The 18,385-nt window shown below is 54.4% G+C and overlaps 2 protein-coding genes and 1 long non-coding RNA gene across 6 annotated transcripts; 1 reads left to right on the top strand and 2 right to left on the bottom strand.

Annotated features, from left to right (window-relative positions):
• Nucleotides 1-925: 925 nt before the first annotated feature.
• Nucleotides 926-5,621, bottom strand: LOC128808651 (uncharacterized). The gene is made up of 3 exons (XR_008437508.1): nt 5,510-5,621; nt 2,528-2,641; nt 926-1,940 (listed from the first exon to the last, which is right to left on the bottom strand). It is a non-coding gene; the product is annotated as an uncharacterized LOC128808651 (long non-coding RNA).
• A 572-nt stretch (nt 5,622-6,193) lies between these two features.
• Nucleotides 6,194-7,021, top strand: LOC128809044 (translation initiation factor IF-2-like). Its single transcript, XM_053980737.1, has one exon. It carries the CDS (start codon nt 6,194-6,196, stop codon nt 7,019-7,021), a length of 828 nt encoding a protein of 275 aa, XP_053836712.1.
• Nucleotides 7,022-10,399: 3,378 nt separating this feature from the next.
• Nucleotides 10,400-18,176, bottom strand: RAD51 (RAD51 recombinase). Of its 4 annotated transcripts, none has more exons than XM_053979977.1 (10): nt 18,097-18,176; nt 17,095-17,205; nt 16,530-16,667; nt 16,011-16,128; nt 15,365-15,456; nt 14,651-14,745; nt 13,676-13,789; nt 13,221-13,350; nt 11,774-11,895; nt 10,400-11,507 (listed from the first exon to the last, which is right to left on the bottom strand). In XM_053979977.1, the coding sequence occupies exons 2-10, from the start codon at nt 17,179-17,181 to the stop codon at nt 11,384-11,386; spliced, it is 1,020 nt and encodes a 339-aa protein (XP_053835952.1). In that variant the 5' UTR covers nt 17,182-17,205; nt 18,097-18,176; the 3' UTR covers nt 10,400-11,383. The 4 variants fall into 4 exon arrangements, with proteins under 4 accessions (XP_053835952.1, XP_053835954.1, XP_053835951.1 ...); XM_053979979.1 differs by lacking the exon at nt 18,097-18,176 and adding an exon at nt 17,937-17,959; XM_053979976.1 differs by lacking the exon at nt 18,097-18,176 and adding an exon at nt 17,541-17,890.
• Between the last annotated feature and the right edge of the window lie 209 nt (nt 18,177-18,385).

The following is an 18,385-nucleotide window of genomic DNA, read 5'->3' as shown; positions in this document are numbered from 1 at the left end:
GCTAAGCATGCCCAAGGTGCCCAGTGCTGGCAGGAGGCAAATCCAGGGACTGGACAGTGGGAGTTTGCCCTGCTCCTGGAATCCCAGACCTGGAGCTGTGCTTCAGAGAGCCCAGGAGAAGCTGCCTCACTCAAACCTCGTTTAAAGCTCAGCATCCTCCCTGCTCCCTTGTAATTACTGTTGCTCCCTTTGCTGCTCTTCCTTATGATTATAGTTATTATTATTATTGTTATCGATATCATTGTTACTATTATTACTGTTACTGTTATTGTAAATTCTCACTCCATGTCTTCCATAGCCCTTTGCTTCCCAGAGGTGGTGCTTTAGGGAAACCCCTCCAGCCTGGGAAGGAGCTTTTGGCTCTGGACACATTCCCAGTCCCCAGGAGCAGCAGGACCTGTGCTGTTCCCAGCAGGTGAGGCAGAGGTGCCTTTCCTTCCTTCCTCCCTTCCCTGCTGCACTTTGGCTTTTTGAGGGGTCTCAGGGGGTCTGAGGGAGAAGTCCTTTGTCACTCCAGGGCAGAATTAGCCCTGGTCCCACTAAAAGCAGGAGGAATCATTTTATCCCTGGTTTTGGATACACATTTTTTGTTTTCTCTCTGTTGCTGACACCGTGTGGTGAAGCAGCAGCTCCCAACCTTGTCAGTGCTGCTCCCTGGAATGGTTTTTATTTGTAACACCATGAATTCCCTGCTGGAATCCCAGTCACAGCCCCCCCAGATCAATGTGCAGTTTAAGGTCTTACACCCTGACCAGGACAATTCCCTGTTTCTAGGAATGGAAAATGGTGGAAAACTCAGACTGGAGTGGAGCCAGGATCCAGAAGGAGGGAGGGAGGCAGTGTGCTCAGCCCAGGCTGGGGTTGGCACAGGGGCTGTTCCCTGTCAGATGATGCCCATGTGGAACAGATCCTTCTCTTCCTTTGTCCAAAGTCCAATGGCAAAGGATTTGGGAGCTCACAAGTGGGGCCTGGAGTGAAAATGGTTCTGTTAAAATTAGGCAAAGAATGCAATAAGAAAAATGGGCATCTTTTTATGTATGAAAAAAGTAGGGAAAAAATGTTGACAAGGGGCACTTTAATTTGGTGTCACCTCTCATTTTTTATGGCTAGAACCCCATAATGGGCAATCAGAACAGAAATAGGAAAGCCAGGGGCCTTTGACTTCCAGAGTGGACCTAATTTCCATTTTCTCCTCCCTTTCAGGACAGGAAAAACCACTTAACTCATCCCATCTCTGCCCAAAGCTTTGGTGTTTGAGCAGCCAAACCCAACGGGCTCCAGCCTGCACTGGAGGGCCCCTGGTCCTGCCCGTGGTGTGGGGTGAGTCCCCACTTGTCCCCAGAGGGATCTGCCCTGGTTTCAGGCTGTCCTTGCCCTGGTCCCTGCAGTCCCCAAGGCCTGAGACACAGAGAGAGCCCTGTCCAAAGGGGCCTTTGGCTCCTGGTCAGGAATGTGGGGCAGCCCCGGAGCAGTGGGAGCTGAGAACTGGGGCAGTGGCTGAGGCTGATGCAGGCAGGGCAGTGTTTACCTTGGGGGGTTGGCCCCACACGCTGAGTTTCAGCAGGATCAGGGGCACAGATGCTGCACTTTGTGCACCCAGGGAGTTTCTGTCCCCCCTGGAGATTTCCTGCCGGGATGCGGCAGCGCAGGGAGCAGAATGAAACCTGCAGCTCCCGTGGCCATTGCTGGCCTTTGTCCCTCTGCTGTGCCATCAGGCTGTGGGAATTTGCTGCTGTCACTGCCACTGCCACCCCAGCTGGGGGCTGTGTCCTCCTGGCAGCCCTTCCCAGCCCCAACACGAGCTCCAGTGGTGCCCCTGTGCCGTGTTGGGAGCGTTTGCTGGGAATGTGCCTCATCCCTGGGAGTATCCTTTTGTTCCAGAGCAGACAGACTCCAGAGCTTTTGGGCTTGTCAGCTTCAGAGTTTGATTGCAAAGGTGCCTGAAAGGAAGAATGACAATGAGGTTTGTCCAAGTGGTGCTTTCAGACCCCACCTGTCAGGATTTGCTTTTGTTGGAGCTTGTTGTGCATTTGCACTGCAAAATGAATGTCCCCTTCCCAATTCAGCCCAGCAGATCCAAAGGCTCTTACAGGAATATTTATCCTTTACTGCCCTCTGTGATAACTTAATCTCCACCCTGCCATGAGCCATTCCTTGAGTTCTCCTGGAGAAAACCTCAGAGCAGAGGAGTTTGCAAAGGAGCCCAGAGCTGTGTTTGGAGCAGAGAGAGCTGAGAGCTGCATCTGCCTGCGCTGCCCCAGCCTGGCAACATCCACATGGAGCAGCCTGGGCAGATGGGATTGGATGGAGCAAAATCCCTTCATGGAAGAGGTTTTCTCCTGCGCAGATCAGGCATGGGGCAGGCAGTGAACTTTGGAAATCAGCTGATTTCCCCAGAAAGGATCACTCCCATCAGCAGGAATGACAGGACCTGTGCCCACTGCTCAGGATTCACCCAGCCAAAATCAAGGGTAAAGGTTGGTTTGGGTCTGGGAACTTGAAATAACTTTGAAAGAGAAGAAATCACCTTTTTCTTCTTCCTTTCTTTCTTTCAGATGCTGGAATTGCCTCTGGATGTGTGCTGAGGTCTCACTGCAAGGGACTGCCAGGTCTTAATGGTTGTGAGTTCATGTTCTTGTCACTGGGCAATTAATAATTATTAATTATTCGTTGCACAAATGTTTTCTGAAACCTTCCCCCTTTGCTGGCAGATCTTTTCTTTCTGCCTTTGAATTTACAGCTGTTCCCTGCTGTCATTTGCCCTGCCTGAATTCCTTGCAGCTCCTAACTGGGAAAACCTGGGATAACTCAGAGGGGACAGAGGTGACATTTGTAGCTGAAAACCTGGGGCAGTTGAGAGGGGACACAAGAACTGTTTGTGTAGGAAAACGTGAGGGGATGTCAAGGAGAGCAAGGTGACACACTTGAGGGAAAAGCTGAGGTGATGTTTAGGGGAGAGAATACAGATTTTTATAGTAGAAAAGAGCTAATCAATGTTGTACCACAAGGAAAATTTTGGGAGTAAAACTCAATGTAATCTGTAGGGGACAGAATAAATATATTGGAGTAAAATTGAGGTACTAATTTTTAGGAAAGTGGGAAAATGAGTGGTACTCATTTTTAGGAAGTAAAGGAAAATTTTGGTGGCAAAACTTGACAAAATCTCAAGATTTTGAGGGAAGACTTTGAGGGAAAAATGAGGTGATGAGTACTGAGCATGTAGGGAAAATCTGGGGCTAAATCTGAGCTAATATCTAGAGGAGAACATGAAGATACTGAGATAATGTGAGGGAATCAGTTGTGGGCAGATGGGGAAATTTTGAGGGGCAAAAATAATATGGAATAATCTGTAGGGCAGGGAATTCACATTTTGAGGTAAAAATGAGGTCATCAGTATAGTAGACAGATAAATTTGGGGGGTAAATCATGAGAGAAGCTACATGGTGAAGGGAAAATGAGGGGATCAGTAGTGGACACATAGAGGAATAATAAAATAATCTAAAGGTTGAGAATAAATATTTTAAGGTAAAAATGAGGTAATAAATTTGGGACAGGTAAGGAAAATTCTGGGAGTAAAACTGGAGTAAATCTCTAGGGAGAGAGTGAACACTGACATGAACTGAGGCAGTCACTGGGGGTAGGCAAAGAAATTTTGGGGGTAAAACTGGGGAAGATTTGTAGGGCAGATAATGAACATATTGAGGTAGAAATTAGGTGACCAGGAGTGGACCAGCTAGGGAGAATTTGGGGGGCAAACCCTGAGCTAATATGTAAGAAGGTTGTATGTTTTTGAGAAAAACTGATGTGATGTGTAGGGGACAGAATTCAGGGATAAGACAGACATAACTTGTGTGGTTTTGGTTTTAAAACCTAGTTAGTATACAGGGGACAAAATAGGCAATTTGGTAATAAAATTTGAGTTAATCTGTGAGTGAAAAAAATTTATATTTTGAGGTAAAAATTAGGTAATCAGTACTGGGCAGGTAGGTAAAATTGAGGGGGTAGAATGTGAGATTATCTTTTGGAAAGAGCAGGAACATCCTGAGGTAAAATTGCTGTGGACAGATGGGTAAATTTGAGGAGTAAAACTTGAGGGAATCTCCACAGTAAAAAATGAGTATTTGGAGGTAAAAAATAGGTACTGAGCAGTGGAGAGGTAGGGAAAATTTCAGGGGTAAAATCTGAGGTGATCTATAGCACAGGGGATGCACTTCACGGGGTAAACGAGGTAATCAGTTATGGACAGGTAGGGAAATTACTGGGAGGGGGGGAACTGAAAGCATCCACAGGGTAAAGAAGGGAAATATTGAGGCGGAAATGAGGAAATAGGGAGTGGATAGGTAGGGAAAAATATTAGGGTAAATCTTGTGGTCATCTCCAGAGTAGAGAAAGAATGCTTTCTTGTAAAAAGTGAGGAAATCAGAAAGGGACAGACAGGGAGTATTTGTTGAGGGAGTGTGAAATATTCCCCAGGGAAGAGAATGATCATAATGAGGTAAACTGAGGTAATCACTTATGGACAGGTAATTAAAATTTTGGCTGTAGAAATCAGTATTTTCTCCAGGATGGAGTATTAGTATTTTGAGGTAAAAATAAGACAACTAGTAGTTGACTTATTTGAGGAAAGGCTTTGGGGGTAAAACTTGAAATAATCTGTAGAATTATTTTGGAGAAGATATCTGATATAATTTGTAGGGGGCAGAATGAACATTTAGTTGATGAGACAGACAAAACCTGTGTGGTTTTCAGTTTTAAAAATAGGTAATATATGGAGGGCAAAATGCTGGTTGCTGGGATTTAGATCATTCCATACATTTGGCTGCTGAAATTTCCCAGCCCAGGGCTTTGGCTGGCAGGGCAGCACAAAGATTGTTCCCTGTGTGGTGCCCACATTTGGGGTTCAGCTTTGCTGTTTAGATGAATTAGAGCTATAGCCTGAATTCCCTGCTGAATTCCTGCTGGAATAATGTCACAGTGCCTCATGCAGCATGGATATTCCCACACAGAGCTGCCTATCTAACTCCAGCTGTGCCAGGAACCAGCAGAGGTTTCAAGGAAGTTCAGTGGGATCAGGACAAGGACAGGTTGATATTCCAGAGCATTTCCTATTTATAACCCTTTGCTATTTATTCATCCCCCAGCCCCACCCGTGTCCCTGGGGGCAGCTGACAGAGTTCCCTGGAACTCAGTGGGTTCCACCCCGCTGAGCTCGGGCTCCAGGTGATGTTTGAAAGCAGCAGAGGGCGGTGGCCGGACGCGCTCCCGGCCGTGCTGAGGCAGCCCCTGTGCCCAGGGGAGGACATCTCTCCCTGCAGAAGCCGAGCTCATTCCAGAGCCTCGGGAGTGGCCTCTGGGAGTTCTTTTCCCTGAGGAAAGGGATGCACAGCCCTGCCTTCAGGGCACCTGCACTGTGACCCCCCTGTGAAAGCCTCCCCTCAGTTCTGCAGTTCCAGCTGGCTCCCTGAAAAACTCCAAACTTCATTCAAACAACACTTCATCCAACTCTAACCTTTTATTTTACGGCATCTCCGAGGGCATTGCTTGGGATTGAATTTCTGTGAGGGAAATTCCCTTGGCTTTAACGCTGCTGCTGGAGGCTGTCCCCAGGCTGGAAGGGAAGGGATTGGGGTGGCTGGGTGTGTGGGAGCTCCAGGAGCTGGGCACCAGGAATTGCTGTCTGAGCTCCTCTGCAAACCCAACGTGCCGACATTCCCAGGCAATGCCAGCTGTTCCTTGGGCTATTTTACAGCTGTTAGGGAGATGCTGTTAAAGGTAGGAAATCAGGGTTATGGGAAGAGTTTTGTGGTGTCATGTCAGCTGCCAGCCAGTTCTGCCCTAGAGCTATTCCAGAGCCTGGTGTGTAAAGCAGCATTAACAGAAAATTTGCTGATTTGCATAGGAATTCCCATCCCAGGCAGGACCTTCCTCCTGACCCTGAGACTGGCTCAGGTGCTTGGAGCAGGGTGCTGAGAAGGGCAGGATTCCGAGTTTAATGCCCGCATGGGCCAGTCACTTATCATCATGAGACCCGATGATCCTCGTGGCTCTTTCTAACTCAGAAGATCCTGTGCTCTAGAAATAAACAGTTTTCACTATTTTTTTAAACGTACAATTGTTTTGCATTGGAGAGTGCGAACCACAGGGAAAGTGGGGGGAGGAAGGAGAGCATCAGGTCTCACCTGGCAGGTGTCGGATGAGCGGCTCGAGCAGAACCGAGCCCCGGCGGGGCCCCGACCCGCACCGGGCACAGCCGGAGCAGGAGCGGCAGCGCCGGGCTCGGCCCCAGCGCCCGGCCCAGATGGGCTCCTCCGGCCCGCGGCGATGCAGCCCCGCTCGTTCCGCGGGGCCGCGGGCGGGAGCCGCACCGGGGGCTCCGGGAGCGCGCACCGGGGGCCGCCGCACTCGCAGCCCCGCTCCGTGTCCGCCAGGGGGCGGCGCTGAGGGAGCGGCGGCCTCTGAGGGGTCCCGGGGCCGGCACGGGCGGTCCCCGCGCCCCGCCCGCTTCCAGCCGCGATCCAGCGCCTGCTCCGGGAAAGCGCCGCTCTCCTGCCGGGCCCGGCACCGGCACAGCCGCGGCTCCCCGCGGCCGCAGCGGGACCTGCCCGGAGCACCGGCGGGGCCCCAGCCCCGTGCCGGCTGCAACCGCAGTCGAAGCAGGAGCGGCAGCGCCGGGCTCGGCCGCAGCGACCGTCCCGGAGCGGCTCCTCCTTCCCGCGGCGATGCCTGTCCCGATCCCTGCCCCAGTCCCGCCCCGGTCTTGCGGCTCCAGGACCCGCAGCCCACTCGCCCCGGGACACCCAGAAGACACCGACAGGACCCGGACCCGAATCTCCAAGCCCGGGTCCCGTTTCCACCTCAGCCCCTCGAGCGTAGCGCCGGGAGCAGCCCCTGGTCCAAATCTCCACACAGCGCTCCCAGCGACATCTCCGCCGCGTCCCGGGATGAGCATCCACCGCACAAAGCGGAGCGGGCGCGAATCCGCCGGGATTTACGGGCGCGGGCGGGGCCGGCTCAGGTGTGAGGGGCGGGCCCGGCTCAGGTGTGAGGGGCGGGCCCGGCTCAGGTGCGCGGGCCCCAGAGCGGCTGCGCGGGGCGGGGCCGAGGGGATTTAAGCCCCGGGAGTCGGCCCAGGAGCCATTTGCCCCCTCGGTGCTCGGTGAGGAGAGTTGTGATTGGGTTGGGCTCTTTATTTCTCTTCCTATTTACTTATTTTCTTCTATGCTTCGCTTTCTCTATAACTCTCCTTTACCCCCGCCCTTCCTCCCCTCCCCCACCCCCTACACCCTCCCCCCCCTCCCCTCCCTCTCCCCCCGGCCCAGCCCGGTCCCCTCCTACTCCCCTTTCCCCTCACCCTGCACACCCCAAACCCAACTCTACGCCTCCACTCTACCCCTCCTCCTTCCAGGTTTTTCCTCCACCTCGGCTCCCCCTGCCCCCTTTCCGTGCTACCTTCTCCCCCCACCTTCCCCCCAGTCTGCCTTCATTCCTCTCACCCCGTTCTCTACCCTTCCTTCCTTCCCAGCCCACCTCCCCTGTCCCCTCTCCCTACGGCCCGGTACACCCCGAGCCCCCCCACCTGCCCTCCGTCCTTGACTCCCCGCTGACCACCCCCTCTGCCCCCCTATTCCCGTCCTCCATCCTCTCCGTCTTTCCCCCGCAGCCGCGGGGCTCGGGGCGCTGGAAAATAAAGCCCAGAGGGCCGGAGCCCGGCGCCCCTCGCTGTCCCTGGAGCCCCACACGGGGCCGGGCCCGCTCGGCGGGTCCCCCCACACCGGTCAAACACACCGCCCGACACCGCCGGGGCTCCGGCTTTCCCTACATCACACTGGGGGTTCCCGGGGCGGGAGAGGGTTTGGGGGGCAGGGGTTGGGTGGGTCAGGGAGGGCCCCTCCGGAGGAGGGGGGGCGGGGGGTTCGGGGGGAGGGCCCCCTCCGGAGGAGGGGGTCCCGGGGGGGGGTCGGGGTGGGCCCCCTCCGGAGGAGGGGGTCCGGGGGAGGGGGGCAGGGCGGAGGGGGGCACTCCTCCCTCCAGTCCCCGCCCCCTCCCCCGGGTCCCCTCCTCCGGACGGGGCTCATCCCGGCCCCCGGGGGAGGGAGGGGGCGGATGGGGTGGGAGGGGGCAGAACGGGAGGGGCCGTTTGTTTGTCGGGTGATCTCTGTGTGTGCTCACGCTGCAGAGTGACGTGACCCCCTCTGCTTCCCCCCCACCCCACCCGTCCCCCCCCTCCCTCCCCCGGGCCCCGGTCCGGAGGAGGGGGTCCCGGGGAGGGGGCCGGGCTGAGCCCCGTCCGGAGGAGGGGACCCGGGGGAGGGGGCAGGGACTGGAGGGAGGAGTGCCCCCTCCGCCCTGCCCCCCTCCCCCGGACCCCCTCCTCCGGAGGGGGCCCACCCCGACCCCCCCCCGGGACCCCCTCCTCCGGAGGGGGCCCGACCCCCCTCCCTCCCTCCCTAACCCACCCCAACCCCCTCGGACCCCCTCCTGAGGAGGGGGCCCTCCCTGACCCACCCCAGCCCCACCACCCCCCTCCCAGGACCCCCTCCGGAGGAGGGGTCCCTCCCTCACCCCCAACCCCGACCCCGCCGGGGAGCCCCCACTGTGACGTGGGCAAAGCCGGACCCCCGGCGGTGTCGGGCGGTCCTTGAGAACCGCCCGGTTTGGGGGCTCCCAGCGGGGGCGGGGGGCGCCGGGCTCCGGCCCTCTGGGCTTTATTCTCCGGCGCCCCGAGCCCCGCGGCTGCGGGGAGGGGAGAGGGGAGGACGGGGAGAGAAGAGATATGGAGGAGATGAGGAGGGGCAGAGAAGGGGGATCGGGGTGCGGATGAAAGCGGGAGGAGAAGGGACAGGCCTGGAAGGGAGGAGAAGAAACGCGGACAGAGGAGGGAGAGAAGGGGAATAAAGGAATTAACGGGGTAGGGACAGGAGAGGAAGGAGTGTGGGGAGGTTTGGGAGAAAGGCGGGGAGGGTTTGGGGGAGAGAGAGAAGAGAGGGGAAAGGAGAAGAAAGCAGGGCAGCACGGGGAGAAGGAAGGAGGGGTAAAGGATGGGACATGAGGGGAGACCGAAGGCCCCGCGCCCCTCCTGGGGAGCGCGGACAGGGAGCAGCCGCCCGCACCGTGCTCTGAGTGAGCAAATGGCGCCGGAGGCGATTTCCGGGCATTAAATGACCTCGGCCCCGCCCCGCGCAGCCGCGCTGGAGCCCCGCGCACCTGAGCCGGGCCGGCCCCGCCCCTGGAACCGGCCCCGCCCCACGGAGCCCCGCCCTGCTCGCGATGGGGGCGGGGCCATCGCTCGCGGCCCCGCCCCTCACAGCTGGGCCGAGCCGGGGCTGCTCCCGGCGCTGGCACCGGGGCTCCGGGTCCGGGTCCCGCCCGTGGCCGCTGGGGCTCGCGGGGCCGGAGGACCGGGCGGGACTGGGGCTGGGATGGGGATCGGGCTCGCCGCGGGCGGGAGGAGCCGCTCCGGGACGGGCGCTGGGGCGGAGCCCGGCGCGGCCGCTCCCGCTCCGGCTGCGGCCCCGCCGGGGCTCCGGGCGCGGTCCCGCCACGGCCCCGGAACCCCCGCAAAGCCCGCTGGTCCCCGCAGCACCGGAGGAATATTTTCGGAATTTTTTTGGAATTTTTTTATCCAGCGTAGGCAGATAATTCTCATAGAGAAACCCCAAAAATAAAGGATATGGGATTGAGGTAGGTGGAAGGGGCGGGCAATGTTCTGCTTTAAATAAAAACACATTGGGAAAAATACACCTGTGGAACAGCTCATTTCCTCTCCCGGACTGGCTTCTGTGTGATCGATCGGCCTCGATTCCAGCTGTTTGTGTGGGATTTTCAGCCTGTGGGACTCCAGTGAAATGCCAGGTGCTGAGCACGAGAGAACATAATGGGAAATCTCTCTGGATCAGGCAGTGTCCTGAAGGTCTGGCAGCGCCCAGCACTCCTGGCTGGAATTTGGGGGAACCCAGCACACCCTTTCTACGGTGTCCCCATGGAGCTGACACTTCCCAGAACTCCTGGCTGGAATTTGGGAGATCCCAGCACACCCGTTCTACAGTGTCCCCATGGAGCTGACACTTCCCAGCACTCCTGGCTGGAATTTGGGGATCCCAGCACAGCCCCTCCGTAGTGTCCCTGTGAACCTGGCACTGCCCACCATCCCTGGCCAGGGGCTGGGGGTTCCAGCACAGCCCCCCCAGCACATCCCGCTGCTTCCTCAAGTCCCCTTTAACCAGGATCCTTTCTGGGGTGAGGGCACCCAAACCCAGCAGAATTGGCTTTAACCAGTTTTGGGGGATCTCCCCTCTCCCCTCCTCACCCAATTCCTGCTGCCAAAAACCCAGCCTGAGGCTCAGCTCCCCATCCCCTCAATCTCTCCAAGGAATTGCACTTGGATTTCCCAATCCAGCAGGGCAGCAATGCTGTTCTCCTCACTGTGTATCTTAATTGCAGCCATTGCTTAAGAAATAATTAAAATAAATTCAAAGAATGAAGAGACAATGAAGAAGAACTGCCAGCTCCAGCCAAGGGGTGCTCAAGCCCCTTCTCAATGATCTGCTTTAATTAACCAATGCAAATAAGCCAATTAAGATCACATCAACACATTATTCTTTTTAATCAAGTTCTAGAGGAAAAACTGCAGGATAGAAAAGAATCTTTTTAACCCCAAAACTCTTCCAGAAGATCCACAGGGCAGCGCTGCACTGCACCCCCAAACTGTGGAGAATTGGGAGAAAAAACAAACCCAGACTGAGATTCCTGAGAGACTGGTGCAGCTTCTGCCAGCCAGAACAATCCTTGGGCTGAACACACACCTGTGAATCCCAGGAACCTGGGACATCATCAATATCCTCAGGAGCCTTTTTATTAAAAGCAGATTTCCAGAGAATTAACAGAATACAGAAAATTAAACAGAAATGTAAAGGAACAGCTCCCCCAGCCCAGCAGGCTGCAGCATTCAAAAGAAAATGAACAGAAAGATGATGGATTGGGACCATCACCAATCCCAAATCCTCGTGTGGAATACCCCACTGTGCTTTGGGTTATAAATCACCACTTCTCTTAATGGACAAACCCTTCAGCTTTGCTTCCAATTCCCAACTGTGGCCACCAAGATTCTGCTGCAGCGTGTCCATGGTGGGATCCAGGGAAACACGCAGGGTATGGTCCTCTGGGAATGCTGCTGAGGAAGCACACGGAGCTCATCTGTGCCTGCAGCCCGGAGGGAGATCTCTTCCAACAGCCGCGGCCGAGCTCCGTGTGTCCCGACGGTTCCCACGCTGACACGCCACAGCTTCCTCTGCCCGCTGCCTTGGGAAGTATCCCTAAGGTGCCACCAGGAAAGGAGCCTCTTACAGACACAGAGTCTTGGGATTCAGGGCAGGAAAAGGAGTTTTCAGTCTTTAGCATCTCCCACTCCGTCGGCATTGATAGCAAACATGGCTTCAGCCTCAGGAAGACACGGAGAGTCGTAGATTTTACAGATCCTGGTCTCACCTCGGCCTTTCCGCAGGTACAGCCTGACAGGGAGAGGGAAGGAAACAGGTCAGGATGGCCAGCCTACTCCCAGAAAATCATCCCAATCCATAAAGGAGCAAACAGAGCTGTAGGAACTGCCCGAGATGTTCATTTCCCTGCGGACTGAGGGCCCAGAGTGGCGCTGAGCTGAAGCACAGGCTGGGCCTGCCATGGACAGACTGGGAACCCCAGCAGTAAAAGCTACTCGGCCAATTCCATAAAACATTCCCAACCCAGGCTCCTGGGATATGACCACCTCTTGTCTCACCTGGTGGTGGAAGCATGAGCAATGATATTGCCTCCAATGGGCTTTTTGGGATCTGCAGCAAACATGGCGGCTCCGTCTACCTGTGCCACCACCTGGTTCGTGATGACGACGGCCACACCAAACTGCAGGAGAAACAACCCAAACCCAATTATTTCCCACAATCAGAACAGAAAAACAGGGAAAAAGGATACAGGGGCACTCCTGGTGTCCATAAGTGTGGGATCCAGCCTCTCCAAACCAATGGGAGCAGAGGTGGAGACTAAGCCCTTGTGACCAAATCGCTGGGGTTTGTAAGAAAACCGATGAGTTTTACTTTGGCAATCGTATTGGGTTCTATAGCCAGGATTTGGTAGCGGGGGGGGGGGGCATAGAGGTGGCTTCTGTGAGAAGCTGCTGGAAGCTTCCACCATGTCTGGCAGAGCCAGTTCCAGGATGGCTCCAAGGGGGACATGCTGCTGGTCAAGGCTGGGCCAATTAGAAATGGTGGTAACGCCACCATTGTGATAATTGTTATCACCAATGCGATAACAGATTTAAGAAGAAATCAAAACAGAACTTGTGGTGCAGCTTCAATTCCATCTAGAGAAGAGTAGGAGTGAGAATATGAGAACATCCAGACACCAAGGGCAGTGAAGGAGGAGGGGGAGGAGGCACTCCAGGTGCCAGGGTTGAGATTCCTCTGCAGGGCATGGTGAGGACCATGGTGATCCTCCCTGCAGCCCGTGGGGATCCACAGGGGATGCAGAGATCCACCCACAGCCTGTGGAGGAGATGCCCAGGCTGGAGCAGGTGGATGCCTGGAGGAGGCTGTGATCCAGTGGGAGATCCAGTGGAGAGGGGCCCTGCTTCCACGCTGGAGCAGCCTGTCCTTGAAGGACTGACTCTGTGGAAGAGTGACCCACACTGCAGCAGTTTGAGGGCACTGTTGCCTGTGGGATGGAATCACATTACAGCAGTTCACAGGGAGCTGCTGCTTGTGAGATGGAACCACATCAGAGAAGTTTGTAGAGAACTGTCTCCCTATGGAAGGGACCCCATGATGCAGTAGGGGAACGACTTTTCTCCCTCAGCAGTGGGAGAAGCCTTGGATGGATGAACTGACCGAAACCCCCATTCCCATCTCACAGTGCCACTGGCATAGAAGGTAGAGCTGGGAAGGAGGGAGAAGTGGGGGTAAACTGTTTTTTTAAGAGCTTATTTTACTTCTCATTATCCTTCTCTGATTTTGTTAGTAATGAAGTAACTTCAAATCTCTAAGCTGAGCCTGTTTTTCCCTTGCTGGTAATTGATGAGTGTTTTCTCCCAGTCCTTACCTCAACTCATAAGCCCTTCATTACATTTTCTCTCTGTCCAGTTGTAGAGGAGGTTTGAGTGAGTGAGCAGCTTTCGTGGGTGCCTGGTGTTTGGCCAGCATCAACCCACGACATAAAGGCCAGTGGATGCTCACCTCGTCCGCCAGGCGCAGCAGCATCCGCAGGAACCTGGCCAGGTGCATTTGCCTGGCGGAGAGCTCCCCCCTTCCCGAGTAATCCGTGCGGTACAGGGCCGTGGCACTGTCCACGATCAGCAGCGCGTACCTGGCAAAGGGCAGGCAGGGCTCTAAGTCTCGGTTCCAATCCCAAGCTGCCTGCACAGCTCTCCTGGCAGCTTGGAAATCATCAGCACCATTTCTAACCACAGATCTAAACTGAGCTTCCAACTTGCTCCTCAGGCTGTCACTGAGGAACCATGAACTCCCTGTGTTTGTGCAGCCACATCAGCTGGAGCCAGTTGCTGGCACCCAGAATTCCAGCAGCAAGACGTGCTGCTGACACCTGACTGCCCATGGAGCAAACTGGCTCCCTGGAGAAGCCAAAGGCTAATCCCATGTGGGAACAAAATCCATTAAATCAGTGTAATTACCGTGACTCAGCCATCATGGCCGAGGCCTGGTACAGCAGCTGGGTCTGGTGGTCGGTGTTAAAGCCCCGAGCATAGGCCACGTTGTCCAGGACATCGCTGCCAGAAAGGCCATACCTGCAAAATCAGGGAAAATAAAGGGATGAACCTTGAGTGACAACTTCATCCATAGCAGTTAGCCAGGAGCTTTGCCAAAAGACTGGAAGAAAAACTCACATCCCTAGCAGAGATAAAAACAGATGGAAAAAATGCAACTCGTGGTGATGAAAAGAGAATGGAATGATTGGAACCATTTGTAATGGATAAGTGGAAATGGCCTCACGTGATACCAGGGGAGGTTTAGGCTGGATATTGGGAAGTCTCTTAGAGGAAAGGCTGTCCAGCCCTGGCACAGGCTGCCCCGGGCAGTGGTGGAAGCTCCATCCCTGGAGGGATCTAAAGTCATGTGGATGTGGCACTTGGGGACATGGGACAGTGGTGGCCTTGGAAGCACCGGGAGAACAGTTGGGCACAGGAATCTCCCAGGGCTCCTCCAACCTGAATGATTCCCTGATTCCAAGGACACTCTGTACATGGCCAGCACAGATACACCTGTGCTTGCTGCAAACATCATCCTCTCCTTCGCTTGGCTGCCAAATATTCCCTGGTGACAAGGAACACAGGAGCAGTCCTAGTGGCAGGAGAAGCCAGCAGGATTAGATCAAATTCCCTTCCGAAAGAGCAAACAGGATCCAGCTAGTCCTGTCCCAGCTACTTGGGAAGCTCCCAGTCCCTTCCAGTAGCAAAAGACAGGGAAATCACCTTGTGCCAAGGGACAACGACATGAGAGCTGTGGGGAGAGAGCAGCAGGGACAGGAGAGGAATGGCAACACTAGAGCTTCCCAAAGGGAACACCTGCCAAATCAACCTCCAGGACCTGTGGAAAACATTTTCCAGCAGAGTTGTGAGTCCATCTATTCCTGTCTTCCACTCACAGACCTTTCAGCCACGGCCAGGAGCCGCTCTGGACGGAAGGTCCCCTCCGTGTCGATGTACATGGCTTTTCCCTCACCGCCGCCACGGTCTATGGGGAGCTAAAGGAGAAGGAAAGGAATGAACTGGGAATAAAGCATCCATAAATAGGGCAGATATTGCCATCTGCCCTCACTGAGCTCATACAACAAATAACATACCAAGTTATTGTGATTAAAGTCCCATTTAGCTGGGAAAAGTGAGAGGAAAGATCCCTGGTCCCCATCGCTGCTGACACCTTCCTTTTGTAGTACCTGTCACCCTGGAGTGCCAGCACAAAGGGGAATCGCTTCCCACTAACACAGGGCAGGGATAAATGAGATATTGGGAAGAAATTCTTCCCTGGGAAGGTGCTGAGGGCCTTGGCACAGGTTGCCCAGAGAAGCTGTGGCTGTCCCTGGATGCCTGGAAGTGTCCAAGGCCAGGCTGGATGGGGCTTGGAGCAACCTGGGCTAGTGGAAGGTGTCCTGCCCATGGAACTGGATGGGCTTTAACGTCCCTTCCCAGCCAAACCATTCCAGCATTCCATGACTCTACACATGATGACAGGTGCTCAGCTTTGAGCTGCGAAGTTTAGGGAGTCAATTGAATGATCAAATTAAGTCCAAGCCTCTAATAATTAGCAAATATCTCAAGGCTGTGGGGTCTGAATATTGGATTGTAATGAGGTGAACCCCCCACCTGACAGGTGACGGCCAGGGTGTGACACAGCTGCGTCTTCCCAGTACGGAATTCCCCGAATAATTCTGTTATGGACCCTGTTTCTATTCCTCCTGAAGGGAAAATAACAATAATAATTATTAATCAAACTTAAAAGGTCACATGCTACACGTATGATCTATGTATCTATCTCACATATAAAATACTACATTTATAGAGAATCAGTTAAACACTGAATTTGGCTGAAAGTTTCAAAGCTAAGAGGGAAAACTGCTTGCCATCATGATGTTTGTTCATGCTGTGGTTAAGAAGTTCACGGGTGTTTTTGAAGACGCTGAAGAGCTGAAATTACTTGTTTTCATTTTTGGATTACCAGAGGAATGGGGAGATGGTGATGCCTGGTCTTGATTTCCCTAAATGCATCATGGACTTAAATAAACCAGAAACATTCAAAAATGGACAGCTCTGGATCTTGCATCACGACTAAAAGGACTAAAAGCTATTTCTGCAGCTTCTAAAATAAAGGCAATTATTGAAGACGAGTCCTAGAGGTTTTTCATCCAACTAGGACTTGCCTTACATGGTTCTGTGCAAGGATCCCACTCATGGGAAAACCCCACCCCAATAACTGAGCTTAAGCAGGAAAGAGAAATAATAAAATGCTGACCTTGAAGCAGCTTATCCAGCTCTTTGGAGCCAGTGGTGATCTGGATGATCTCTGACCGCCGCTGGTGGAATTCTGTGGCCGTGGTGAAGCCCATGGGAACCAATTTGGCTGCCTCAGCCTGGGGGAAAACCCAACTGAGCAGTGCCAAGCGAGTTAATGACATTCGTTAATCCCCCAGTAATTAATATTTCCTGCCTTGTGGAGAGGTGCCTGTATCGTTCCATGCACATTTCATAGACCTTCCCCTAGTTGGTACCTCTGAACAGAACTGACATTCTGCTCCAAGAAAAAGCTCCAACATCCCTTTTTTGTGTTTTATAGAAATATCCTCCCCTTGTCCCCCACCTGCTCAGTTCAGTCCTGTCCTGGTGCATTTTGTCTTTTCCCATCACAAGTCATGTCACACCTCTAATCACCCCTTACTGCCCTTTGGAGATCTTCCAAATTCACCAGAACGCTTTCAGCCAGCAGAAATAAACCCACGGAATATCTTCTGTTAAAGTTCCAGGACATCCTTACCAAGATTTTGTCGGCTTTGGCTTCGCTGATCCCTTTAATATTCAGCAGCTCCTTCTTTGGTGCATAAGCCACGGCCTCCACTGTGTGAAATCCAGCTTCTTCCAGCTTCTTCACATCATTGGCATTTATGCCACATTGCTGGGAGGGAAGGAGGGAGGGAGAGAGAGAGAGGAAAAATGACACCTGTTGGTATTTTTGGGTATTTCTGGGGCTTTTTTTGGTTGTTTTTTTTTTTTTTTTTAAGAGTAGACAAGTAAGAATTTAGCAACAGTTTTCAAGTTTCACCTTGCTTTTAAAGAAAACGTTTAGGTTGGATATTAGTAAGGAGTTCTTCCCTGGTGAGGTGGTAAGGCCCTGGTGGAGAGCCTGGAAATGCTCAAGTCAGGATGGAAGGGGCTGGGAGCAACCTGGGATAGTGAAAGGTGTCCCTAGTCATGGCAGGGAATGGAATGGGATGAGCTTTTAAGGTTTCTTCCAACCCAAACCATCACAGGATTCCATTCTAGGAAAAAGAGCAGTGAGTGCATCTATGGAAAACTTCCTCCAGAAGTAACTCCTCACCTACCTCCAGCCGGGATATGAGCTGTGGCCCAAAGCTCTCCTCCTCTGCTGAGGTGTCTGCACTGGTCTCGAGCTGCATCTGCATGGCCATGGCAGCGAGGGCCCAGGACACCCCCTGGAAGGAACCAGACATTTCAGTGCTCCCTTTTAGCCATAAGTTATGTGGTCACATGAATCAGAATCATGGAGCTCTTAAAGCTGGAAGAGCCCTCTGAACTGGCCCCTGATGTTGGGGCTGGGGCTGTGCCCCAGAGCTTGTCCTTGGCACTGCCACAAACACCTTGGAAAGGGCTGGAAGACCCTGCAGAGGATCTGCACCACCCTTGGGATTGCTGAGCAGGATGGCAGGCAGGAGCTGTCATGGGAAACTGAAGGATACAAGGGAATACAATTTGAATATTGTAACAGGACAAGGGGGGATGGATTCAAACTGACAGAGGGAAAATTTACATTGAATACTGGGAAGAAATTCTTCCCCTGTAAGGGTGCTGAGGCTTTGGCACAGAAAAGCTGTGGCTGTCCCTGGATCCTTGGAAGTGACTAAGGCCAGGTTGGACGGGGCTTGGAGCAACCTGAGATAGTGGAAGGTGTCCCTGTCCATGGCAGAGGGTGGAACTTCATGGCCATTCCGGCATTCCACGATCCCAACCTTACCGGGAGCCCGGCCAGCAGCACCTCCCATCGCCCGCCGGCGATCTAAAACTCCTCGGACTCTCCATGCCGTGTTCCCTCGTTTTGCTCGACTCCAGCCCTTTATTTAACGCCCCTCATGGCTCCCCACAGCTGACGGCCTTCCCACCCCTCCGCCGCCAACGCCCCTCAGGCTCTCGCAGCCGTTCCCCGCACCGGGGAGGCGCCGGGGGAGCCCCAATAGGCGTCAGAGGTCCGGCGGCCCCGGGCCCGTCCCGCCCGCCTCAGCCCATCCCACCCCGTGCCCGTTCCCATCCCCGTGCCCGTGCCCGTGCCCGTGCCCATTCCCGTGCCCGTTCCCGTTCCCGTCCCTCACCGCGGCCCCGCTCCGGCCGTTCGGGCGCTCCCGCCGCCGCCTCACGTGACCGCTCCCGCGCAGGCGCCGCCCCGCCCCGGCGGCGCCTTAAAGGGGAGCGCGGGAAGCGGCACCGGGCGCGGAACGGGAACGGGAACGGGAACGGGGCCATGGGCGGCGCTCCGGGGCACCGCGGCCTTCCTTTCTAATTCCATTTCCTTCCTCTCTCTTTCTTGTCTTCCTTTTTCTTTCCTTTTCCCATTTTTCCTCCCCACTCTTTTTTCCATCCCTTCTCTCTTTTCTTTTTGCA

Source organism: Vidua macroura, chromosome 6 (assembly GCF_024509145.1).
Source record: "Vidua macroura isolate BioBank_ID:100142 chromosome 6, ASM2450914v1, whole genome shotgun sequence".
NCBI classification, from domain to species: Eukaryota; Metazoa; Chordata; class Aves; order Passeriformes; family Viduidae; genus Vidua; species Vidua macroura.
The sequence above is the reverse complement of the archived record's forward strand: the minus strand, read 5'-3'. Positions and strand labels throughout refer to the sequence as shown.